A 27,941-nucleotide genomic window follows, 5' to 3' on the forward strand; every position below is an offset into this window, starting at 1 on the left:
TTGTTGGTTTCAAAGAACATCTTTATTTCTGCCTTCATTTCGTTATGTACCCAGTAGTCATTCTGGAGCAGGTTGTTCAGTTTCCATGCAGTTGAGCAGTTTTGAGTGAGTTTCTTAATCCTAAGTTCTAGTTTCATTGCACTGTGGTCTGAGAGACAGTTTGTTATAATTTCTGATGTTTTACATTTGCTTAGGAGTGCTTTACTTCCAACTATGTGGTCAGTTTTGGAATAGGTGTGGTGTGGTGCTGAAAAGAATGTATATTCTGTTGATTTGGGGTGGAGAGTTCTGTAGATGTCTATTAGGTACGCTTGGTGCAGAGCTGAGTTCAATCCCTGGATATCCTTGTTAATTTTCTGTCTCGTTGATCTGTCTAATGTTGACAGCGGGGTGTTAAAGTCTCCCATTATGATTGTGTGGGAGTCTAAGTCTCTTTGTAGGTCACTAAGGACTTGCTTTATGAATCTGGGTGCTCCTGTATTGGGTGCATATATATTTAGGATAGTTAGCTCTTCTTGTTGAATTGATCCCTTTACCATTACGTAATGGCCTTCTTTGTCTGTTTTGATCTTTGTTGGTTTAAAGTCTGTTTTATCAGAGACTAGGATTGCAACCCCTGCCTTTTTTTGTTTTCCATTTGCTCGGTAGAACTTCCTCCATCCCTTTATTTTGAGCCTATGTGTGTCTCTGCATATGAGATGGGTTTCCTGAATACAGCACACTGATGGGTCTTGACTCTTTATCCAACTTGCCAGTCTGTACCTTTTAATTGGAGCATTTAGCCCATTTACATTTAAGGTTAGTATTGTTATGTGTGAATTTGATCCTGTCATGATGATGTTCACTCGTTATTTTGCTCATTAGTTGATGCAGTTTCTTCCTAGCCTTGACGGTCTTTACAATTTGGCATGTTTTTGCAGTGGCTGGTACCAGTTGTTCCTTTCCATGTTTAGTGCTTCCTTCAGGAGTTCTTTTAGGGCAGGCCTGGTGGTGACAAAATCTCTCAGCATTTGCTTGTCTGTAAAGTATTTTATTTCTCCTTCACTTATGAAGCTTAGTTTGGCTGGATATGAAATTCTGGGTTGAAAACTCTTTTCCTTAAGAATGTTGAATATTGGCCCCCACTCTCTTCTGGCTTGCAGAGTTTTTGCCTAGAGATCAGCTGTTAGTCTGATGGGCTTCCCTTTGTGGGTAACCCGACCTTTCTCTCTGGCTGCCCTTAACATTTTTTCCTTCCTTTCAACTTTGGTGAATCTGACAATTTTGCGTCTTGGAGTTGCTCTTCTCGAGGAGTATCTTTGTGGCGTTCTCTGTATTTCCTGAATCTGAATGTTGGCCTGCCTTGCTAGATTGGGGAAGTTCTCCTGGATAATATCCTGCAGAGTGTTTTCCAGCTTGGTTCCATTCTCCCCGTCACTTTCAGGCACACCAATTAGACATAGATTTGGTCTTTTCACATAGTCCCATATTTCTTGGAGGCTTTGTTTCTTTTTATTCTTTTTTCTCTAAACTTCTCTTCACACTTCATTTCATTCATTTCATCTTCCATCTCTGATACCCTTTCTTCCAGTTGATTGCATCAGTTACTGAGGCTTGTGCATTCGTCACGTAGTTCTCCTGCCGTGGTTTTCAGCTCCATCAGGTCCTTTAAGGACTTCTCTGCATTGGTTATTCTAGTTATCCACTCATCTAATTTTTTTTTCAAAGTTTTTAACTTCTTTGCCATTGGTTCAAACTTCCTCCTTTAGCTCGGAGTAGTTTGATCTTCTGAAGCTTTCTTCTCTCAACTTGTCAAAGTCATTCTCTGTCCAGCTTTGTTCCGTTGCGGGTGAGGAGCTGCGCTCCTTTGGAGGAGGAGAGGTGCTCTGATTTTTAGAGTTTCCGGTTTTTCTGCTCTGTTTTTTCCCCATCTTTGTGGTTTTATCTACCTTTGGTCTTTGATGATGGTGACGTACAGATGGGTTTTTGGTGTGAATGTCCTTTCTGTTTGTTAGTTTTCCTTCTAACAGACAGGACCCTCAGCTGCAGGTCTGTTGGAGTTTACCGGAGGTCCACTCCAGACCTTGTTTGCCTGGGTATCAGCAGCGGTGGCTGCAGAACAGCGGATATTGGTGAACCGCAAATGCTGCTGCCTGATTGTTCCTCTGGAAGTTTTGCCTCAGAGGAGTACCCGGCCATGTGAGGTGTCAGTCCGCCCCTACTAGGGGGTGCCTCCCAGTTAGGCTACTCGGGGGTTAGGGACCCACTTGAGGAGGCAGTCTGCCCATTCTCAGATCTCAAGCTGTGTGCTGGGAGAACCACTACTCTCTTCAAAGCTGTCAGACAGGGACATTTAAGTCTGCAGAGGTTATTGCTGTCTTTTGTTTGTCTGTGCCCTGCCCCTAGAGGTGGAGCCTACAGAGGCAGGCAGGCTTCCTTGAGCTGTGGTGGGCTCCACCCAGTTCGAGCTTCCCAGCTGCTTTGTTTACCTGCTCAAGCCTGGTCAATGGCAGGCGCCCCTCCCCCAGCCTCGCTGCTGCCTTGCAGTTTGATCTCAGACTGCTGTGCTAGCAATGAGTGAGGCTCCGTGGATGTAGGACCCTCTGAGTCAGGTGCTGGATATAATCTCCTGGTGTGTGCCGTTTGTTAAGCCCGTTGGAAGAGCGCAGTATTAGGGTGGGAGTGACCCGATTTTCCAGGTGCCATCTGTCACCCCTTTCTTTGACTAGGAAAGGGAATTCCCTGACCCCTTGCACTTCCCGGGTGAGGCAATGCCTCACCCTGCTTCGGCTCATGCACGGTGTGCTGCACCCACTGTCCTGCACCCACGTCGGGCACTCCCCAGTGAGATGAACTCCGTACCTCAGTTGGAAATGCAGAAATCACCCATCTTCTGCGTCTCTCACGCTGAGAGCTGTAGACTGGAGCTGTTCCTATTCCAAGTACACCTATTTTGCTGTCTTAACCTGGTCATTGTTTTTATAATTTTAACTTAAATTATTTCCAGATTTTTTTTCAAAATGTTCTGGCCAATTCTGGTAGTCTTTTGTTCCTTTACCAGACTTTAATTCTGTCCTTTAATATATTTTATATTCTCTATCTGATAATTCAAATATCTATAGTCTTTCAGAGTGTGATTCTGTAGTGTATTTTTTCTAACTCTTATTCATGGTGGTATGGTTTCCTGGTGTGTTTAATGACTTTTGAGGGAAAGAAGCAGACGTGTGCTCATGTTCAACTGGCTCTGTATCTCTGGCAATTTTTCTTTTCTTTTTTTATTATACGTTAAGTTCTAGGGTACATGTGCACAATGTGCAGGTTTGTTACATATATATATATGTGCCACGTTGGTGTGCTGCACCCATTAACTACCATTTACATTAGGTATATCTCTGAATGCTATCCCTCTTCCCTCCCCCGACCCCACGACAGGACCCAGTGTGTGATGTTCCCCTTCCTGTGTCCAACTGCTCTCACTGTTCAGTTCCCACCTATGAGTGAGAACATGCGGTGTTTGGTTTTTTGTCCTTGCGATAGTTTGCTGAGAATGATGGTTTCCAGATTCATCCATGTCCCTACAAAGGACATGAACTCATCATTTTTTATGGCTGCATAGTATTCTATGGTGTATATGTGACACATTTTCTTAATCCAGTCTATCATTGTTGGACATTTGGGTTGGTTCCATGTCTTTGCTATTGTGAATAGTGCCACAATAAACATATGTGTGCATGTGTCTTTATAGCACCATGATTTATAATCCTTTGGGTATATACCCAGTAATGGGATGGTTGGGTCAAATGGCATTTCTAGTTCTAGATCCTTGAGGAATTGCCACACTGTCTTCCACAATGTTTGAACTAATTTACAGTCCCACCAACAGTGTAAAAGTGTTTCTGTTTCTCCACATCCTCTCAGCACCTGTTGTTTCCCGACTTTTTAATGATTGCCATTCTAACTGGTATGAGATGGTATCTCATTGTGGTTTTGATTTGCATTTGTCTGATGGCCAGTGATGATGAGCATTTCTTCATGTGTCTTTTGGCTGCATAAATGTCTTCTTTTGAGAAGTGTCTGTTCATATCCTTCACTCACTTTTTGATGGGGTTTTTTTTTCTTGTAAATTTGTTTGAGTTCTTTGTAGATTCTGGATATCAGCCCTTTGTCAGATGAGTAGGTTGCAAAAATTTTCTCCCATTCTGTAGGTTGCCTGTTCACTTTGACGGTAGTTTCTTTTGCTGTGCAGAAGCTCTTTAGTTTAATTAGATCCCATTTGTCAATTTTGGCTTTTGTTGCCATTGCTTTTGGTGTTTTAGACATGAAGTCCTTGCCCATGCCTATGTCCTGAATGGTATTGCCTAGGTTTTCTTCTAGGGTTTTTATGGTTTTAGGTCTAACATTTAAGTCTTTGATCCATCTTGAATTAATTTTTGTATAAGGTGTAAGGAAGGGATCCAGTTTCAGCTTTCTACATATGGCTAGCCAGTTTTCCCAGCACCATTTATTAAATAGGGAATCCTTTCCCCATTGCTTGTTTTTCTCAGGTTTGTCAAAGATCAGATGGTTGTACATATGCGGTGTTATTTCTGAGAGCTCTGTTCTGTTCCATTGATCTATATCTCTGTTTTGGTACCAGTACCATGCTGTTTTGGTTACTGTAGCCTTGTAGTATAGTTTGAAGTCAGGTAGCATGATGCCTCCGGCTTTGTTCTTTTGGCTTAGGATTGACTTGGCAATGTGGGCTCTTTTTTGGTTCCATATGAACTTTAAAGTAGTTTTTTCCAATTCTGTGAAGAAAGTCATTGGTAGCTTGATGGGGATGGCATTGAATCTATAAATTACCTTGGGCAGTATGGCCATTTTCACGATATTGATTCTTCCTATCCATGAGCATGGAATTTTCTTCCATTTGTTTGTGTCCTCTTTTATTTCATTGAGCAGTGGTTTGTAGTTCTCCTTGAAGAGGTCCTTCACATCCCTTTAAGTTGGATTCCTAAGTATTTTATTCTCTTTGAAGCAATTGTGAATGGGAGTTCACTCATAATTTGGCTCTCTGTTTGTCTGTTATTGGTGTATAAGAATGCTTGTGATTTTTGCGCATTGATTTTGTATCCTGAGACTTTGCTGAAGTTGCTTATCAGCTTAAGGAGATTTTGGGCTGAGATAATGGGGTTTTCTAAATATACAATCATGTCATCTGCAAACAGGGACAATTTGACTTCCTCTTTTCCTAACTGAATACCCTTTATTTCTTTCTCATGCCTGATTGCCCTGGCCAGAACTTCCAACACTATGTTGAATAGGAGTGATGAGATATGGCGTCCCTGTCTTGTGCCAGTTTTCAAAGGGAATGCTTCCAGTTTTTGCCCATTCAGTATGATATTGGCTGTGGGTTTGTCATAAATAGCTCTTATTATTTTGAGATATGTTCCATCAATACCTAGTTTATTGAGAGTTTTTAGCATGAAGGGCTGTTGAATTTTGTCAAAGGCCTTTTCTGCACCCATTGAGATAACCATGTGGTTTTCGTCTTTGGTTCTGTTTATATGCTGGATTACATTTATTGATTTGTGTATGTTGAACCAGCCTTGCATCCCAGGGATGAAGCCCACTTGATTATGGTGGATAAGCTTTTTGATGTGTTGCTGGATTCAGTTTGCCAGTATTTTATTGAGGATTTTTGCATCGATGTTCATCAGGGATATTAGTCTACTTTACTTCCAACTATGTGGTCAATTTTGGAATAAGTGCGATGTGGTGCTGAAAAGAATGTATATTCTGTTGATTTGGGGTGGAGAGTTCTGTAGATGTATATTAGGTCTGCTTGGTGCAGAGCTGAGTTCAATTCCTGGATATCTTTGTTAACTTTCTGTCTCGTTGATCTGTCTAATGTTGACAGTGGGGTGTTAAAGTCTCCCGTTATGCGTGAACCCGGGAGGTGGAGCTTGCAGTGAGCTGAGATCTTACCACTGCACTCCAGCCTGGGCAACAAAGCGAGACTCCGTCACACAAAAATAAAAAAAAAAAAAATAAAGTCTCCCATTATGATTGTGTGGGAGTCTAAGTCTCTTTGTAGGTCTCTAAGGACTTGCTTTATGAATCTGGGTGCTCCTGCATTGGCTGCATATATATTTAGGATAGTTAGCTCTTCCTGTTGAATTGATTCCCTTACCATTATGTAATGGCCTTCTTTGTCTCTTTAGATCTCTGTTGGTTTAAAGTCTGTTTTACCAGAGACTAGGATTGCAACCCCTGCCTTTTTTTGTTTTCCATTTGCTTGGTAGATCTTCCTCCATCCCTTTATTTCCAGCCTATGTGTGTCTCTGCATATGAGATGGGTCTCCAATTTTTCTAGGATGGACACTTTCTTTTATAAAGTGTCTCTTCTGAGAAGAATTTGCATTCTATTCCTTCAGGTGCCTACAGGCACCACCAACATAAGCCCACCTAAACTGCATTTTTGTCTTGATTTTGGGGGGCTCACACTAGTAGTATAAATTTAGGCTCTAAACTGATTAGTTAGGGGCTTTGAGTAAAGAATTATCAGGAAAGATTTTTCATTTGTTTCCACTCTAACTAAAGCCAAAACCAAGATAGGTACTTAATAACAGTCTCCCTGAGTGGTAGGGCAAATTTTGTTCCCCTCTTTTGGCAACCAAGAGTGTCATTCTTTGGAAGTTCTGGCTTTATTTGGGTAGAGGAAAAGGGAGGCCTCAGTTGTGACTTCCCTCCTCACTTGGGTCCACAACTTTCTTTCCCATCCCCAGACACTATGCCACAAGGATCAGGAACTATATCCAGAACAAGCACCACTTCCAATGCTAGCTTGCCATTATAGATTCATCTTATCTTTTATTATTTCTGGCCTCTGAGAAGCCCTTACTTTGTCTCCAGTTGAGCCAGGAAATAAGAGTTTTGATTTATTTTTTCAATCCATCATTTTTTAGTGTGCTAAACTGCAATGAGTTTCTCTGTACCTTTAGCCTACCATATTGCCAAAAACAAAAGATTAAGGTTCCTTAACCTTAAGGTAGAAAAAATAAAATAACACTTTACAGCATAGTAGAAAAGGCAGAGTCTGTAGTGATAATTTAAAAAAAAAAAAACAAACCTGGGTTAAATTTCAGGTTCTCAACAATAAAATATATCTAATAATCATAGAATTAACCCCAATGAGTAATAAGAAGAGGATTTTCTTTTTAACCAATTCACATTTGTCCTGTTTAGCCAGTCCCTGCTGCCTAGAGTTACTATTTTTATAGACCACCCAGAGTGGGCCAGCTCCTTGAATCCTATGCCAAAAATAGCTAGATGCCTTCTTTACTATCCACAAAATATCAATAAGGTCAGAAAAATTAACCCTCCTAAGTCCATTTAGTTTATTTTTTTTTCCTGTGTGACGTCTATTCAGTAACCCAAACCTCTTCAAACTAGTCAGCTTTGCTGCACATTACCTTTGACAAAACTCTCTTACTTTATATATTAGATATATTTATATTTCATCACCAAATGCCTTCAGGAAATGTTTAAGGCATACCAATATTTGGCAAACTTGTGTGTTTTATATTTTTTTTCATTTGGCCCATACCAACAAGGCACAAACATTCAGTTCTACGCTGAACATCTGAAACCACATTAATCACTTTACTCGGTAATGTGATCTGTTCTAAAAGAGTTTAGGTTCCTAAATTTAAAATACTTTGGAAATCTCTGATTCAAATGTCTATTTGTCTGACAAACTTAATTTTGTGGTACTTAAGAAAAGTTCAGATAGAGCTCACAATCTTTTTTTTTAAAGCCTATGCATTTTCCAATTAAAACATAATAATGCATGCTTAAGGTTTCTAGATACACAAGACTATAGATGTGACACTTGTTCAATAAATACCTTCCAGGTGGTTACTAATAAGGTTCAACTGGGAAGTTCCTGCTCCTCTGGCAGACTCCCGGACCAGAGATCATAGTCTTGCAGTAAAAAGACTGAAAACAGGCGGGGCGCAGTGGCTCACACCTGTAATCCCAGCATTTTGGGAGGCTGAGGTGGGCAGATCACAAGGTCAGGAGTTCGAGACCAGCCTGACCAACATGGTGAAACCCTGTCTCTACTAAAAATACAAAAAATTAGCTGGGCATAGTGGCAGGTGCCTGTAATCCCAGCTACTCTCGGGAGGCTGAGGCAGGAGAATCGCTTGAACCCAGGGAGGCAGAGGTTGCAGTGAGCCGAGATTGTGCCACTGCACTTCAGCCTGGGGAACAGAGACTCCATCACAAAAAAAAAAAAAAAAAAAAAACAATGAGGCCAATCAAAAAATTCTTTTGAATAACACAAATGATGAAACATCTCAATTCCCAACATCTGATTCAGGGACAAGTTTCAGTCTTTCAAATCACTGTTGTTCCCTGGGCTTTAATATTTCACTGTTCATGCCAAATTTTGTCTACAAGAAATAGTTCTTGGTTTTTATGAATTTCACAGCCAGTTTCCTCCTTATCTCCTTGTTGGTGTCTAAAGATATTCTGACTTGTTAAGATACTTTTCTACACTTCCTCATTCCTTCCAGCTTTTCTCCTTGATGCTTTTCTTCAATTTAAGCCTTTTAACATGTTTTTTTAACTTGAATAGTTCCTAATATTCCCACTACTTCTTGGCTGGCTGTTCCTAAAGCATCACACAGAGAAAGATACAGATCTTAACTGATTGATCCTCAAGATTTTCAAATATTTAAACTTTCTCCGATTTTTAATCCTCTCTTTCTACTAACTCCTTTTTGAACACAAACCACTTCTTGATAAAATAGGGACCATCATCTCTTCCTTTCATAATCAGTCAATCTACCATGGAAATGAGATCCATCCCCACCTTTACTTCAGCAGCTGTGAAGATCATTAATTCATTTAAAAAAAATTTTTGTCTGGTGGGCGGGGGCACTCAAAACATTTTTTTTGTTCCAGTCTTTTCTTTCCTAAATTTCTGTTGATTCATGAGGGCTTCCACAATGAGATGTCCCCCCCAACCCCACTGTCACTTCCTGTAGCATAATCTAATCCTCTTTATTCCTTCATCGAGTACTACTGCAAAAAGCCTCCCATGATTGCCACTAGCAGCGTTACTGGTTACTTCTATGTTCCCTCAAGAATATGCCTGTGAATTTGCGATATAATAAGAAATAATATATTTGGTTTTTATTCTGGTTCCTGTTACAGAGCTCCTAAAACCCTTGGAATTTCCTGAGTGATAGGGGGTAAGAAGAGCATCTTTTGTTATCCATAATAAGCCCCTTCCAGCTGGACCTGAGTTTATGCTAAGGAGGTGACTCTTAGATGATGGAGGCTGATTGCCAGAGAAACCAATCACATAATTAGTGGGTTGGGATTTTCAGTCCCATCCCTCAACCTCCAAGTAGGGGAGAGGGGGCTGGAGTTTAAGTGTAATCACCAATGGCCAATGGTTTAATCCATCACGCCTACCTAATGAAGCTCCATAAAAACCCCTAACAATGGGATTTGGAGAGCTTCCAGGTTAGCAAACACGAGGTACTAGGAGGGTGGTGCACCTGGAGAGGGCATGAAAGCTCTGCACTCCTCCCCTGTACCTTACCCTATGCATCTCTCCCATTTAGCTTGCCCCACATATCCTTTATAATAAACCAGTAATAGTAAATAGAGTGTTTTCCTGAGTTCTGTGAGCCATTCTAGAAAATTATCAACCTCAAGAGGGAATTGTGGGAACCCTCAACTTACAGCCACTTAGTCAGAAGTTACAGGTCACAACCTGGGACTTGCAACTGGTGATTGAAGTCATGGGCAGTCTTTGGGTACTCAGCCCTTAGCCTGTGGGAGCCTGTGCTAGCTCCAGGTAGTTAGTGTCAGAAATGACTTAAATTAGCCAGACATAATGGCTCACACCTGTAATCCCAGCACTTCGGAAGGCCAAGGAAGGAGAATCATTTGAACTTAGGAGTTCAAGACCAGCCTGAGCAACTTTGCCAGGTGTGGTGACATGCACCTGTAGTCCCAGCTACTTAGGAGGCTGAGGATCGGGGGATTGCTTAAGCCTGGAAGATGGAGGCTGCAGTGAACTACGATCACACCACTGCACTCCAGCCTGGGCAACAGAGCAAGACCCTGTCTCAATAAAAAATATTTTACAATTAAAATTTAAAAAAGAATTGAGTTAAATTGTAGGACATCCAGTTGGTGTCCAGAGAATTGGAGAATTGCTCAGTGTGGAAAATCCACATATTTGGTGTCAGAAGTGTGTAAACAAGAAGTTTTTCATTTCTTTAATGCCTATATGTTTATATGACATCCATACAATTGTTTCTCATACAACAGTTGTTTACATATCTGATTCTCTTACTAGACTGTACTTTTATTCATATTTGCATCCTTGATTCCTTGCTCAGTACCTGGCAAACATCAAGTGTTCTATAAATATTTGCTGTATGTCTGACTAAATAAGTAAGTACCACGTATAGCCTCAGATAAGAAATGAGGAACTAAACACACAGTTTTTTGAGAAATAGTTTATGAACATATATAATTCCTACTAATTGGGTGAGGGAGACATTCATTCATTCATACTACAAGTATTTACTGAGTAACTACTATGTGCCAGCCACTGTTCTAAGCACTGGAAAACAAAAGAGATAAAAATACCTGCAGGGAAAGAAAGAAAGAAAATAAAATAAATAAGTTACATAGCACACTTGAAGGGGAGAGGTGCTATGTAGAAAAATGAAGAAAGAAAGACAATACGGAATGCAATGGCAGGAGCTGGGATGGACATTTAGAAAAGGTAGTCCAGGAAAGCTTCACTGGGGTGGCATTTGAGCTTTTTTTTTTTTTTTTAATTTTGACCAAAAAAAATTGATGTTTTTTAATCACTTTTTTAAAACTTTTATTTGAAGCTCAGGGGTACATGGTATTTGAGCTTAACACCTGACAGAAAGAATCTCTGAGGGAAGGGCATTGCCGGCAGTGGGAATGAAAGTGAAGACCATGAAGTGCTAGCAGGCTTAGAGCGTTTGAGGAAGAGCACACAGGCCAATGTGACAGGCTAACAATAACATTTTTGATTCACAAGATAGGCAAGAATTTTAAAAATACAATATCCAGTGTTAGGAAACGTGAGAAAATGGATACTCCTGTCTCCTGCTAGTGGGAATGTAAACGGATACAGTCTTTTTGGAAGGCAATTTGGCAAAATCTATCACAATTTCAGATAATCGTAACCTCTAGCTCTAGTCTAGATTCTATCATACACATACAGACACATAAATATATGGAAATACATTTTATGTACACATATCAACAAATAACTGGAAATACCCTAGCTGCCTATCAAAAGATGGTTAAATAAATTACAGCAGCAGTTGGGCAAGTGTGCACTGGGGTTTTAAGCAGTCCAAGGAACTCTGGGGATCCTAAAAGTCTTTCAAAGTCAGCAAAGTTCTCCCTTTTCCAACTGCATACCTATGTGAGTCTAAATTTTCTTCATTTATTTCAACCCAAACAATATATCATAACAGATTACATGAAAAAACAGATAATCCTGCCAGATTCTGTTAAGTCGGACATCAAAGATTTTTATGAAACTATTGATTTGATCTAAAGAAGCAACAATAGGTCTCAAGTATCCCCATGTGTTTTAGAAGCCTGAAGTCAGTGAGATAAAACCCAACATTAAGAATGCTTCTGCACAGCAAAGGAAACTACCATCAGAGTGAATAGGCAACCTACAAAATGGGAGAAAATTTTCGCAACCTACTCATCTGACAAAGGGCTAATATCCAGAATCTACAATGAACTCCAACAAATTTACAAGAAAAAAACAAACAACCCCATCAAAAAGTGGGCGAAGGACATGAACAGACACTTCTCAAAAGAAGACATTTATGCAGCCAAAAGACACATGAAAAAATGCTCACCATCACTGGCCATCAGAGAAATGCAAATCAAAACCACAATGAGATACCATCTCACACCAGTTAGAATGGCGATCATTAAAAAGTCAGGAAACAACAGGTGCTGGAGAGGATGTGGAGAAATAGGAACACTTTTACACTGTTGGTGGGACTGTAAACTAGTTCAACCCTTGTGGAAGTCAGTGTGGCGATTCCTCAGGGATCTAGAACTAGAAATTCCATTCGACCCAGCCATCCCGTTACTGGGTATATACCCAAAGGACTATAAATCATGCTGCTATAAAGACACATGCACACGTATGTTTATTGCCGCATTATTCACAATAGCAAAGACTTGGAACCAACCCAAATGTCCAACAATGATAGACTGGATTAAGAAAATGTGGCACATCTACACCATGGAATACTATGCAGCCATAAGAAATGATGAGTTCATGTCCTTTGTAGGGACATGGATGAAATTGGAAATCATCATTCTCAGTAAACTATCGCAAGAACAAAAAACCAAACACCGCATATTCTCACTCATAGGTGGGAATTGAACAATGAGAACACATGGACACAGGAAGGGGAACATCACACTTCAGGGACTGTTGTGGGTTGGGGGGAGGGGGGAGGGATAACATTGGGAGATATACCTAATGCTAGATGACGAGTTGGTGGGTGCAGTGCACCAGCATGGCACATGTATACATATGTAACTTACCTGCACATTGGGCACATGTACCATAAAACCTAAAGTATAATAATAATAATAATAATAATAATAATTACAATAAAAGAAAAAAAAAAAAAAGAAAATGCAACTTAAAAAAAAAAAAAAAAAGAATTTGAAGGAAAGTAACTTGGGGGAAAGAATGTAAAGAAAATACTGAGTAGTCTGGCCACAGCATAATAATAATAAATTTGGTTTTCTGGTTTTCAAAATTTTGGATTGCAACAAAAGGAAATTTCAATATGCTATTTCAATTTTTAGTAGCAAATAAATGTGTATATAGAGAAAAACGAAAACTGATGTATTTGAGCTCCCCCCCAAAAAAAATATTTTTACAAAACTATAAAGTAGTACCACTCTTCTGTATCTCACTAAATTTTTGGAGGTTTGGGAGATATAATTATTCTTCATTAACATGTTATTTATGTTAACATGTAAAGTAATGGTTTATGGTTTATTATTTTTAAATGAATTAAAAATTTTTTAATTTTATTTTTGAAGTTTTAATTTCTCATATAATAAATATCAGTATATATAAACCAAAAAATCAAAAATTATTTGGGATCCTTGGTAACTTTTAAGGGTACAAAGGGGTTCCCAAGACCTAAAGTTTGAGAATTGCTAAATTATGGCACATTTACACTACAAAAAACTATAGTATTAAAAGAGAATAATGTATTCACATATTTTAAAGAAAGCACAATTTGTATATAATTGTTTCATGTAAAACCAAAATTTTTAAACTAAATACTTATAAACACAAAGACACAACACAAATGTGGGAATAGATGTTTATATATTCTATATGAAATGTTCTTCCTGTATCTTACCTAAATAATTCCTAATCTTCTTTTAGATCTTAACACAATCACCTCTTTCTCAGAGAAACCTTGCTTTACTTCCCTAACTAGGTCAAGTGACCCTATTATGTGACCTCATGATATCATGTACCTTTCCTTCATGGCACCTAACATTGTTACAATTTTGCATTTATTTGTGTGATCATTTTGATTAGTATATGTCACCTATATTAGATTATAAATTTCATGAGAGCAGGGGGTTGATTATATTATTTTCTCAAATTTCCTATGTTTGAAAATCTTCATAAAAAATGTTTTTTTTTTTAAAAAGAGATTATTCAATTTTAACTCCTTTCAATTTCTCAACCAATTTTAATACAGACTTCACGCCTACCCCTACTAAATCTGCTTTCCAAGATTACAACTGACCTGATAATTGCCAAATTCAGCTTTCTGCATCTCCCAAGCTCTCAGCAGCATGTGATACCACTGCCCAAGACCTGCTTGAAGCTCTTTTTACTTTGGCTTCAAAAAGCTACTTTCTTTCAGTTCTGTCCCTAATACGCTGTGAGTTTCTTTTCCCAAGGCTATCTACTATTCATACTGGTGTCCCCCAGATTCTTCTTACTTTCCTTCCTCTACTTGTTCTCCTTGGATAATCTCATCTACTCCACTAACATTATCTGTCTGTCAGTCTACCTACCTATCTATAATGTTAATTCTCAATATCTAGTCAGTGCCACAAACTTCCTATACTTAAAAACTATTGTCTTTCTTCATAAAACTATCCGTCTGTCTATGTTTGCTTCCTCCGATGACAGCACCACCACTCGGTCCCTCAAGATAGAAATTTTTGAATTATCCTTAACTTCCCTCTTTTCTTCCTCATGTCCCACATTATACCAATTAACAAATCTCACAAAATCTACATCAGAGAGGTACCCTAAGATTGCCCATCCTTTTTATAACCATAGTGTAAGTTCAGACTCTCATTTATTACCTGAAACACCTCAATAGTCTTCTAATGCTTTCTCTGCCAACAGTTTCACCTCACTGCAGTCTATACTCAATACAACCCTCAAAGTCCTCTTCCTAATAAGCAAAGCTGATTATGTTACCCTCCACCTAAAATCTAGGGATGCCTCATTGTACACAGCAGCACCTATACTTCTAACCATATATCTAGCCTCAGGCACACTCCCCACATACACAAGATACACTGAACTTTTCACTTTTTTATGAACATGTCATGCCATTTCATAACTGTGCCTTTAAACATGCTGTTCCCTTTGCCTGGCATGCCTTTCTCATACTTTGCACATGGCAAACTGATATCACAGTTCAATGTTCAGCTTCCTTCGTAGGTATCTCCCTTATAACTCAGTCAATCAACAAAAAATGTACTGAGTACCTATCAATACGACAAGAACCTTCACCTCAACGAACTCGTACTCTATATTATGTTAGGACTCATTCACACTGTTATTATTACGTTCATCACATTATACCATAGTCATCCTTCTACTTGTCTCTCCTCCCAGCTGGATCATGAGATCTTTGAAGGCATGGCTCCTGTCTCATTACTCTTTATACATCTTGAAAAACAAAACATTTTTTCTCTAGTTTATGATGAAAGCTAAAGAATCATGAGGATTTAAGTTTTTAGCATTAGTATCCAAAATAAATATCTATTCACTTACCTCATAGGTCCATAGTTCAGTATTATAAATGCCAATACTATCATCACACAGACAACTCTTCGCTTTGGACTAGGGACTTTAAGCCTCTGGTTCTAAAGGAAATGACCACATTAAATACAATTAAACTAACATCAATTTCAGAAAAAGCAACGCTTAAGATTAGAATTTTCCTCTTTACCAGTTACGTAAATACCTTGTCTTATAAATACCTTGTCTAATTTAAAAAAAAAAAAAAATCAAAGGTGAGGAAATAACACTTTTCAAGACTAGAGCAGAGACTTCCAAGTTCCCTTTTCTAGCAGGGAGAGAAAAGGAGAAAAGCAGAAGAGAAAAAAACACAGCAGCCACTCCATTGCAGTTGCCTCTTCACCCAAGAGGAAAGAATTCAATATATATATATGTATATATATTTTTTTGAGATGGAGTGTCACTTTGTCGCCAAGCTGGAGTGCAGTGGCGCCATCTCAGCTCACCGCAATCTCCGCCTCCCAGATTCAAGCGATTCTGCTGCCTCAGCCTCCCAAGTAGTTGGGATTACAGGTGTGTGCTACACCCAGCTAACTTTTGTATTTTTAGTAGAGATGGGGTTTCACTATGTTGGCCAGGATGGTCTTGATCTCCTGACGTTGTGATCCGCCCGCCTCAGCGTCCCAAAGTGCTGGAATTACAGGTGTGAGCCACCACGCCCGGCCAGAATTCAACATTTTTTATATTTTTACGGATCCCCAAAGAATTTTGAGTCACTTCTATAGTTTGCCTCCCTCACCTTTTAAATCATTGTTTTCAGTAAAATATAGGAGTATTCCCATGTACTCAGGGCCAAGAGAAAAAGAGTGTAAGAAGCCCCATTCAGTAGGCATCTATATGGTTCAGCACTGCAGTGAGAAATTCTGAAAATGGCAAATTTCCCGAATAGAACTGAGGAGATTAAACCCTCCTGGAGTCAGCATAGTAACAGAATGCAAAAATCACATTAGTTGTTACGTGGACTGAGAAAAAATAAAAACACTTTTATTTTATATTGTTTTCTTTTTTAAAAGGGAAAATATGGCAGGGCACTTTAGAAGCCTCAGTGAGATTCATTTAGTCAGAAAAGAGGGTGCTAAGGCAATGAATGAGGAGAAACCTAGGAAAAGGAGACAACTTTTCTATGTAGATTGGGGAGTACAATTCAAAGGGTCCCCTTCAAAGGCTTTATCCTTACTGCAAATGTTTTAGGACTTATTATACGCTCCTTTTCCTAGCACTATTGTTTTACATAATTTAATTTAAAATGTAAAAGTTTCTCTATTTATTTATCCAGAGGGTACTTTAGCCCATCTCGACTCAGCCCTATTACTAACACTTACCTCTGACACAACTTCATCGAGCTGCCGCTTCAGTGTTCCATTTTCTTTCTTCAGTTGCTCGTTCTCTGAAAGGGCAGCCTTTAATCTTGCCTCTAACCCTAGCATATATTCTTTCTTCTTCTTGCGAGACTGACAAGCAGATTCTCGATTTTTTATCATACGTTGCTGTCTCCTTAGCACAGCAATCTAGAAAAAGTTATAATGAATCAGAATATCCTGGTTTTAAAATCAGATCAAAATGGATCAGAATATACTAATTTTTACAATTATTTTAACCAACTATTTTTTCAAAGCATAGGTTACTAGTTGTTTCAACAGAGGTTTGAAAACACACTGCTCAAACTAAATAAGTTAAAATCAAATGATTAAATAAGGCCTTCTAAAACTCAAATGTTAAATAATTTCTTCTGATGTTTTCTAAGGCTCGTTTATTAATCTCCTAATTTTCCCCTTAGAAACTCCCTCAGAAAGTATCTTTAAATATATATGCATATATACATACATCTTAAATCTATATCTCTGGCCCTTAAATGGCTATGCCCCAGAACCATATATTCAATTAATTATAAGGCCACTTCTTACAGTTATTACCACTTCAAATTCATTATGTGCAAACTGAACTATCTCCCTCTAACTAGATTGTTTAAAAATCTATCCATTTTCTATCAATAGTAACTATTATTTTACTTTATTCACTATATTCAGTCCTTCTCAATCCCTCATTCACTCATTGAATATGTTAAAAGCATATACTAATGACCAAATTTATTCCAGTGAAAATGTGTCTCAGTTATTCCTTTCTCTCTATTCCCTCTTCCACTCTCCTAATACAGGCACTCATTAACTCATCCCCATACTACTGCAACAGACTCCTATTTCAATTGTGTTCCATCTCATCCTGTCTACCATTTCTAAGATAACTTCTCCCAAGAAAATATTTTTATCTTACTACTCAGTTGCAAAAACAAGCTAGTCATGTATCCCTGCTACCCATCTTTTCTTTTAAGGTCTTCCATATTGTGACCTCCCACGGCCTAACCAGACCTTCTGCCCTAAATCTACAGCTATTCAAGCCACACTCCTCCAATCTTACCATTTAAGGCTACTTCATAATCTCCATACATGTCTAACATGTTTCCTTATTCACATTGTTTATTTCCATTTGGAATGCTATCTCCTCCACTAACCTAATTCCAAGGTCCATTCAAACTCAATTATTCTAATCCACCCTGATTTTTTATTTTCTCTGAACATCTTATACCCTTAGAATTTGGAGGATACACTGGAACACTCTAATGCTCTCAATTGTTTCAAGAATGTTAACTCTCTCTCTCTTTCCCCACCTAGATTTTATACCTTGAAAGCCAAACCACATCTGATCCTACTTTTTTGTTTAATACCAACAATATCTACTACAACAGAAACTTACTGAGCGAAATTATTTTTGTTATGTCTTCTAAATTAAGTTATGAAGCCTATTGTTATACATTAGTCTAATTTCTTTGAGGAAGTGAGAGAGGTGGCAAAATTAAGTCCATAAAAAGCGCCAACCTATTACTAATTTCTGTATATTTTGCAATGGACTTTAAAAAGTAAACACTCTAGAGTGTTCAATAACTCTTACTGAGACCAGTAAATAAAGTTAAAGAATGTAATCTATTTCCTTTTTTTTTTTTTTGAGATGGAGTCTCCCTCTGTCGCCCAGGCTGGAGTGCAGTGGGGCGATCTCAGCCCGCTGCAAGCTCCGCCTCCCGGGTTCACGCCATTCTCCTGCCTCAGCCTCCCGAGTAGCTGAGACTACAGGTGCCCGCCACCACGCCTGGCTAATTTTGTTCGTGTATTTTTGGTAGAGACGGGGTTTCACCGTGTTAGCCAGGATGGTCTCAATCTCCTGACCTCCTGATCCGCCCACCTCGGCCTCCCAAAGTGCTGGGATTACAGGCGTGAGCCACCGCACCCGGCCTGTAATCTATTTCTTTTAAAACAACAACACAATTCCCACCCTGATAATACATTTCCTAGAAAGAGAAGTATGCCAAAGCCAACCAAGTGATCTCCCAACACCAAATATTTTCAACAACCTTTAAATCAGAACCCACAAGGAAAAGAAATGTTACATGAAATGTCAAAAAGGGTGTTTTTTTATTTAAACTACAAAAAGGCTGATTTTTGTGAAACCATCATCTGTAAAAATTTCCCTGAAGAAAAACTATCTCACTCTTAAGTAATGCTAAACACACACACGCACACACACTCACACACACACACACATACAAAGAGCAATGGCAAAGCCATGATGGATTGATTATTCACCAAATGCAAACTATTCTCTGGACAATGCCACTTTGTTCAGTCTACTTTTATTTTTAGTGATCTTCATCGTTACTTAGAATGCCAGTGTCCATAATTAATACTAGAGTGCTGAAGTACACAGAACACTGAACAGGGACATAAAAGTGAAAGTTCCCAGATGGAAGAGTTTATACTAAAAGTTAGACAAAAGGCAACCTTACTTTAAAGGCTAATTAATCTGTGGAATTTAGAGGGGCTTACAGATGGCATACCATTTAATAAATTTCAAACAAGGATTAGGCATTTCTATAAACAATAAAAGCACCTGCATATTACACAGCATTCAAGTTTCAAAGGCTGTCAATCCACGTGCCCCATACTAAAAAAATGAAAACCATCTGTGGTCAAATATTCATTTCTTCCCATAGAAAAAGATACATTATAATAGTTCTAAAAATAAATATTCAATACTATCAATAAATACAGAGGGTAAAGACAGTAAAAATAAATGAAACCCACAGCTATCACCAAACACAGGGCTCCAATGTTTTATCTCAGCAAGCCATCTTCAGCTGTCTGAATATAAAATATTTAAATTATTCAATACTTCCTAGGCAAAAAAACATATGATTTTTAGGCTAAACATACACACATTGCGGTGTTTGGTATTTTTTTAAGCGGGGGAAAGTAGGTATTTTCCTATATAAGAAAAAAAGGATTACACTATGTAATTCTGTTTGGCAAACTGCTCTTGCACATACAGTGTATCATAATGACCTTTGACATGCAATAATGGCAGCACAGATTTTCAATTATCTTGATGTTTCATAATATATTCAATTAATCTCCTCTTGTTGAAATCACTATAGTTTTCAAGATTCTTTAAAATAAGCCTCATCATTTAATCCACTGTTAAGACAGTAGAAGGGCCAAGGCTAGAACTTAGGTCAGTTGACTCAAAGTCCGGTGATACTTACACAACAGCTTCAAACTGCTTTTAAATACCAAATAGAGAGGCTTGCATCACAGCATGGAACTCTAACCTCAGAGAACTGTGTGGTTACTTTAATTATGTGCCTGTCTGAAAACAGAGACTTGTGGAACTGCTTGTATCTGGAAGCCTAATCTCTCTGTTAGCAATCTGAAAACATAAAATCAATACTCTGGCCCATTAACCAATTGACACATCTCTCTTATGGGCATATCAGATGATTTAATACAGACTGAAATAAGCGAACAGCTGGCCAGGTCCTGCTTCTGATCATCCTGCCTCCAGACAACTCTCCCACCAGGCATCTTGCCTTGGAAGAAGTAAAAAGGACAAAAGAAAAAACTCTACAGCTGCAAAATAGTTTCCTTTGAGTGCCACTGCAGTATAAAATGTAGTATTTCACTTAGTAAAACTTATTTGACTGTAAGAAAGACTTATATAAAAGGAAAACTTTCACAAATGGACAAGTTCCTTTGAAGGCTGAATCAATGTAAGAGTCAAAGTTTCAAGTACGTCCACATTTTGTTTTTAGTTTAATTTAATTTAATTTTTTGAGACAGAATCTCACTCTGTCACCCAGGCTGGAGTGCAGTGGCACAATTACAGCTTACTGCAGCCTCAACCTCACAGGTTCAACAGATCCTCCAGCCTCAGGCTCCCCAGTAGCTGGGACTACAGGTGCATGCTACCGTGCCTGGCTAGTTTATTTTTTTGTAGAGATAGGATCTCTCTCTGTTGCCCAGGCTGGTCTTGAACTCCTGGGCTCAGGCAATCCTCCTGCTTCAGCCTCTCAAAGTGCTGGCCCAGCTTGTTTGAATTTAATTATCAATTTAATTATCAATCAATAAGGTTTTTAAAACTAAAAACCTTATTGACTGATAAACACTGTAAGTTATTATAGTCTCTTTTTATTAACAAAATTGACTAAAGCCTTGTTTCTGTGATGTCGCTAAGAAATGAGCTCAATGACCATAAATTAAATTAGATATAATATTAGATAGGAGCCAGTAATGGTGGCTCACACCTGTAATCCCAACACTTTGGTAGGTCGAGGCAGGAGGAACGCTTGAGGCCAGGAGTTTGAAAACAGCCTGGGAAACACAGGAAGACCTCGTCTCTGCTAAAAATAAAAAATTAGCTGGGCATCGTGGTGCACAATTGTAGTCCTAGCTACCCTAGAGGCTGAGGCAGGAGGAACACTTGAGCCCAGGAGGCTGAGGCTGCAGTGAGCCATGATTGCATCACTGTGCTCCAGCCTGGGTGACAGAGTAAGAGCCTATCTCAAAAAAAAAAAAAAAAAAAAATTAAAATGGGATTTTTATGCTAAGAAATACATTCGAATATCTTATGTAAACTCAAGTCAGATCAAGTATTGATAAGCTATGGATGAATCACACGGTAATCACTGACTTGCTGCACATCTTTCTAACAGTTCTTATTCTCATTTGGCTGAATCTTGCCCTCTAAACTGATAGATAAAGTAGAAGCCATTACTGATTAACCTCTTCACTGTAACTGACCAAAAATAAAAATACAATCTTTCAATTAAATAAAAATTACGTAACATACATTATTGCATATGTATTGCAGTAAACATATTTATAGATACATTCTTAAAAAACACATATAGTTAAAATCATTGGCAAATTTAATTTGTGGCAATCCTACTTTAAATATTCAAATACATTAAAAAACTTAATTTGATTTTTGTTAAGAATCTTACGTACACTTCTTTTTTCTCATTAAATTGTTTAAAGCAGAAAAAAAGAGAAAATTTAGACTTTCACTATCTCTACTCTTCTCAATCTCATGACAGTCAAAATTTTATATTACTCTTTCTATTAAGTTTTGTGTGTATGTATGCATATAACCAGTTCCCATTTGCCAAAAATTAAAGAAGCTTCATACTGGCAACCTGAACCATTTATTTGGCAGATTATCAAGGAAATAATCTTCATCCTGCAAACTATTTCCTTCTATTTTTTAAAATGAAGAATGCCTTCTGATATGTAGTATAATTTCCAGAATGAGAACAGATAATAGACAAAGTCCCTGCTAGGTTATAGGATGGGGATACCCTACCAATCTCATCTTCTGAATGAAGATAAAGAACAACCAAAAGAGAGGTAAAAGCAGAATTATGCACCAGATGCTCTTAGGAAAGCCACACCATGGCCACAGCCTCTTGAAGAATAGAGGGACCCAAGTCCTGTACACAGGGATCTTCAAAGGAGGCTCAAAATGGTTTCCTGTTATTTCAGTTAATGACTCTACTGCTTCACGTGTCTTCAGAAATACTTGATGGAGGCCGGGCGCAGTGGCTCACGCCTGTAATCCCAGCTCTTTGGGAGGCCGAGGCGGGTGGATCACCTGAGGTCAGGAGTTCGAGACCAGCCTCAACATGGAAAAACCCCATCTCTACTAAAAATACAAAAAAATTAGCCGGGAGTGGTGGTGCATGCCTGTAATCCCAGCTACTCGGGAGGCTGAGGCAGGAGAATTGCTTGAACCTGGGAGGCGGAGGTTGCGGTGAGGCGAGATCACACCATTGCACTCCAGCCTGGGCAACAAAAGCGAAACTCCATCTCAAAAAAAAAAGGAAAGAAAAGAAATACTTGATATAACTAAATAAAAGTAATAGTAATTTAAGTCATTAAATGAAAATACAAAATTGGAAGTTAGGAGTCCTTAATTCTTGGCCCGGCATTGCAATGAATTAATTGGAAGATCTAAAAAAACAATAAAAATAAAAATAAATCACGTCACCTTGTAGGGTCTATTTACATATTAGTAAAAAGAGAGAGTTAGACCAGAATAGTGCTTTTGACATTATTATAACCCAATATCAGGTTTATCAATTTAGTAAATCACCACAGCCTTCAAAAACAATTTGACAGAAAAGCACAGGACAGAATAAAAGAAAAAGGGTGCATTATATTTAGTAAGAGTTGTTTCATGAGATTGTGTATAAGAGAGAAAGAGAGGTTAAATACATTTCTTACTGTGGATTGTGGACAAAAAAGTTTAAAGCCACTTCATTAGTCCTCTAAAGGTCTCATCCAATCCAAAAACAAAATAATTCTAGGGCTGATGCTAAATAGATACACTTAATTTAATTGGCACAACGACACAGTACAATAATGACTACTATATAATAAAATATGGATCTGATTAGTTTTGCTACAGGTTTCATTTGATACCACCAAATTATTCAAATAAGGTCAATTTTTCTAAAACTTTGTCCCTCATGACTTAAAACTATCTGCTACCTTAATTTTTAAAAATTAAATCTTAAAACTATCTTAATTTTTATAAATTAAGAAAAAACATTTGTAAAGGGAGAAAAAAGGTAGCAGCAAGTTTTGAGACTTGGATAATTTGTTCTTTTTTTTTCTTTTTTCTTTTCCCATAAAGTTGTAAGCAAAGGACTTGGGTAATTTAAAGTCTGAGCTGCATTAGGGCTACCTTGAAAGTAAAGGCTCTATTAATGGAGCACAGAGTAATGATGACACCACTGGATTAGGAGAAGACCAGTTATAATTGAGCTAGGCTTGAATCCTAACTCAATTATAAGTGGTCAAATGATTGGAGTGAGAATCAACTGGGTAACAGACATGAAGGTTCTCTGTAAGCTATAATGTACCATACAAACATGGCTTTCAGGAAAATTATGTAACACACACACACACACACAGAGGAGGCAAAATTATTACTTCCATCAAGAATGTACCTCACAGCTGCTCTGATATACCATGCAACTAAAGCAATACTGAAAATACCTGCTCCCATTCCAGCTCCCATTTTCAGATTTTAAGTTTTAAAATTAAAACACACACACACACACACAAAGCATGAAATGTTATTTAGTCACTACAGAAGCAGAAAAAGAGCCTAAAACTTAACATTCCTGTGAGCACTCTGTCTGTTCCTTACTCTGTATTCCTCAGGGCCCTGATTCATTTCAAAGAGCTGTTATAAGATTTAAACAGAGTATTTACAAGTTATGCACTTAGAAAAGTGCCTGGCACATAGTACTTTATTAATATTAGCCATCTTAGCAATATGACATTTGTTGAATCACTTAGCTAGTTGATTCCTTCAGTAGTAAAATGGGAATAAATAATGTCCCCTTCACAAAGACTTTGTGAAAATCCAGTAAATATTTGGTCGACTGACAGAATTGTAATATTGACAGGTGATTGAACTATTTTATTAATGTAAATTATTGAAGTTGATAAAAGAATGTACCTAGTCTTAGAAAATGCACACTGAAAAAATTAGGGGTAAAATACTGTGAGGTATGTAACTTACCCTAAAATAGTTCAGGAAAAAAATCATGTGTGTATATGGATGGATGGATGGATGGATGGATGGTTGGATGGTGGGTGGATGGGTGGGTGGATGGATGGATGGATGGATAGTGGATGGATGGATGGATGAATAGTGAATGGATGGATGGATGGGTAGGTAGGTAGATAAAGAATAAGCAAGCAAATTGGGCAAAATGTTAACAACAGGTGAATCTGGCTAAGGAATACCTGGGTGTTCTTTGTACTATTTTTTGTTTTTGTACTTTTTGAAATTTAAAATTATAACCAAATACAAAGTTTAACATGTGCACCCATATAATAACCAAGGTTTAACATTTGTGAGCACACACACACAGTTGCAGTGTATACACACTGGGAAGTTATAAGAAGTCATGAGACACTTTCCTTTAGAACTCATACTCAAGGGAGGCAAGAGCCACAGAAAAGTCTAACCATAACACTTTAAATTCTTGAATATCATTCTCGAACTACCTGTAACCAGCCACAAGATCTCTCCTGCTAACAATTAATATTCTTTCACATAGTTATAAAATAGTAATCTTTCAGAGGGACTACCCCTTCAAGAATACACAGCCATTGATACTTTCATTTTTAAAATTTACCACTCTTCTCTGTGAATTATCTATTCGTATATATTGTCCATTGATGGTTGAATTAATTTGCATTTTTCTCACTGATTTATACTCTTTATATATTAAAAATGGTTCTTAAAAGACTGTGAAAATGTACATGAGTGTTCAAAGTGGCATTACTCACAACAGACAAAAAGTGGAGAGAACTCAAATGTCTACCAACTGATGAATAGATTATCAAAAATGTGTTATATCCATATAATAGAATATTATTCAGTCATAAAAAAGAATAAACACTGATACATGCTTCAACATGGCTGAAGCTTGAAAAACATATGGTAAGTGAAAGAAGCCATACACAAAAAGGCACGTAGTGTATGATTCCACTCATATGAAATGTCTGGGACAACTCCACACAGAAAACAGATTAAATGGCTACCAGGGGCTGCAGGGAGCGAGGAATGAGGAAAGACTATGGCTAATGACTATGGGGTTTTCTTTTTAGGTGACAAAAATATTCTGGAATTAGACAGCAGTGATGGTACCACTAAATTGTACAGTTCAAAAGGGTGATCCTTATGTAATGTGCATTTTATCTCAATGAAGCTGTTAAAAAAAAAAAAGACAACAAAAGAGCTTATGGACTCCCCAGACAAATGCACTTGCACATTGCTAACAACTATATGAGGGATGAGGTGAGGTGGGGTAAAGGCGTGTGATATGATCTGGATTTGTGTCTCTACCCAAATCTCATGCCGAATTGTAATCCCCAATGTTGGGGAAGGGGCCTGGTGAAAGGTGATTAGATCATGGAGGCAGATTTCCACCTTGCTGTTCTCATGATAGTAAGTTCTCATAAGATCTGGTTGTTTAAAAGTGTGTAGCACTTCCCTCTTTTCTCTCTTTCTCCTGCTCTAGCCATGTAAGATGTGCCAGCTTCCCCCTCACCCACAGCCATGATTGTAAGTTTCCTGAGGCTTCCCCAGCCATGTTTCCTGTACAGCCTGCGAACCATGAGACAATTAAACCTCTTTTCTTTATAAATCACTCAGTTTCAGGTATTTCTTTATAGAAGTGTGAGAACTGACTAATACAGGATGCTGATTATGGAAACACTGAAACCCACCCAAGGACTCCATTAAGCCCTGTGACTTCTCAATTAGAACTACCTCAATGGAGGACCATTTGGTAAAACCTATCAAAACTGAACAAGTACCTACCTTCTGGCCCAGCAAATCCAATTCTAAAAATTTCTCCCACAAAATTTTTGCAATCTACTCATCTGACAAAGGGCTAATATCCAGAATCTACGAAGAACTCAAACAAATTTACAAGAAAAAAACAACCCCATCAAAAAGTGGGCAAAGGATATGAACAGACACTTCTCAAAAGAAGACATTTATGCAGCCAACAGACACATGAAAAAATGCTCATCATCACTGGCCATCAGAGAAATGCAAATCAAAACCACAATGAGATACCGTCTTACACCAGTTAGAATGGCAATCATTACAAAGTCAGGAAACAGGCAATCATTACTAAGTAGAGAAACAGGAACACTTTTACACTGTTAGTAGGACTGTAAACTAGTTCAACCACTGGGGAAGACAGTGTGGCAATTCCTCAAGGATCTAGAACTAGAAATACCATTTGACCCAACCATCCCATTACTAGGTATATACCCAAAGGATTATAAATCGTGCTGCTATAAAGACACATGCACACTTATGTTTATTGCAGCACTATGCACAATAGCAAAGACTTGGAACCAACCCAAATGTCCATGAATGACAGACTGGATTAAGAAAATGTGTCACATATACACCATGGAATACTACGCAGCCATAAAAAAGGATAGTTCATGTCCTTTGTAGGGACATGGATGAAGCTGGAAACCATCATTCTCAGCAAACTATCGCAAGGACAAAAAACCAAACACTGCATGTTCTCACTCATAGGTGGGAATTGAACAATGAGAACACTTGGACACAGGAAGGGGAACATCACATACCAGGGCCTGTCGTGGGGTAGGGGGAGGTGGGAGGGATAGCATTAGGAGATATACCTAATGTAAATCACGAGTTAATGGGTGCAGCACACCAACATGGCACATGTATACATATGTAGCAAACCTGCACGTTGTGCACATGTACCCTAGAACTTAAAGTATAACAAAAATAAAATAAAATTTCTCCCATATATTTGTATATGAACAAAATGAAATAAGTACCAAGTTATTCAATGAAGAAATATTTATAATGAAAAGGACTGCAAAATTTTACAATAATTATGGCACCCCTATGAAGTACGTTACTATGTAGCTATTAAAATGCAGCTATTAAAAGAATAAGAAAAAGACCAGGCACGGTGGCTTATGCCTGTAATCTCAGCACTTTGGGAGGCCACTGCAGGAGGATCATTTGAGGCCAGGAGTTCAAGACCACCCTGTGCAATACAACAAGACCCCCATCTCTACAAAAAACAAAAAAAAAAATCAAAATTTAGCCAAGTGGCACACATCTGGCTACTCAGGAGCCTAAGGCAGGAGGATTGCTTAAGCCCGGATATTCAAGGCAATAGTGAGCTATGATCATGCCACTGCACACCAGCCTAGGCAACAGAGCAACAGACTGTCTTTAAAAAAATAAATAAATAAATAAAAATTAAAAAAAGGAATAAGAAAACTTTTTATGTACTGATTTGAACAGATCTCTAAGGTATAAGTGAGAAAAGCAAGCTGCAGGATGACATGTACAGTATGCTACCTTTTCTATGAAATAGGTCAATAAATAAAACTATAAGTACTTATATATTAAAGAACTGTCTCCAGAAGAATGCACACAAAACTAGTATGAATGACTACCAGACGAGGAAACTGATTTGCAAGAAAGCCTCTGGGGTATAAAAGGACTGTCTCCCTAGAATGAGTCCCCACAAGGTTTTGAGAAGGGAAATTAGAGAAAGGAGAGAGAAGTATTTCATTATTTATTAAGATAAAAATCAGAATCCTTAAAAATAATTATTTATTATTCTTATAAAGATGCCAAACTGCTGGGCGCAGTGGCTCATGCCTATAATCCCAGCACTTTGGGAGGCCGAGGCAGGTGGATCACTTGAGGCCAGGAGTTTGAGAACAGCCTGGCCAACCTGGTGAAACCCCACCTCTACTAAAAATACAAAAATTAGTTGGGCGTGGTGGCGCATAGCTGTAGTCCCAGCTACTCAGGAGGCTGAGGCAGGAGAATCGCTTGAACCTGGAAGGTGGAGGTTGCAGTGAGCCAACAG

General features: G+C 38.2%; 1 protein-coding gene across 2 annotated transcripts in view; it reads right to left on the reverse strand.

Annotated features, from left to right (window-relative positions):
• Positions 1-27,941, reverse strand: part of ATF6 (activating transcription factor 6) — a 212,740-nt gene that overhangs the window by 143,189 nt on the left and 41,610 nt on the right. For both annotated transcript variants that reach the window (XM_054479470.2, XM_054479478.2), the window contains exons 8-9: positions 16,471-16,656; positions 15,122-15,213 (exon numbers count right to left, since the gene is read on the reverse strand). In XM_054479470.2, the coding sequence (XP_054335445.1) occupies positions 15,122-15,213; positions 16,471-16,656 (278 nt within the window). The remainder of the gene's footprint in view (positions 1-15,121; positions 15,214-16,470; positions 16,657-27,941) is intronic.

Source organism: Pongo pygmaeus, chromosome 1 (genome assembly GCF_028885625.2).
Source record: "Pongo pygmaeus isolate AG05252 chromosome 1, NHGRI_mPonPyg2-v2.0_pri, whole genome shotgun sequence".
Classification (NCBI taxonomy): Eukaryota; Metazoa; Chordata; class Mammalia; order Primates; family Hominidae; genus Pongo; species Pongo pygmaeus.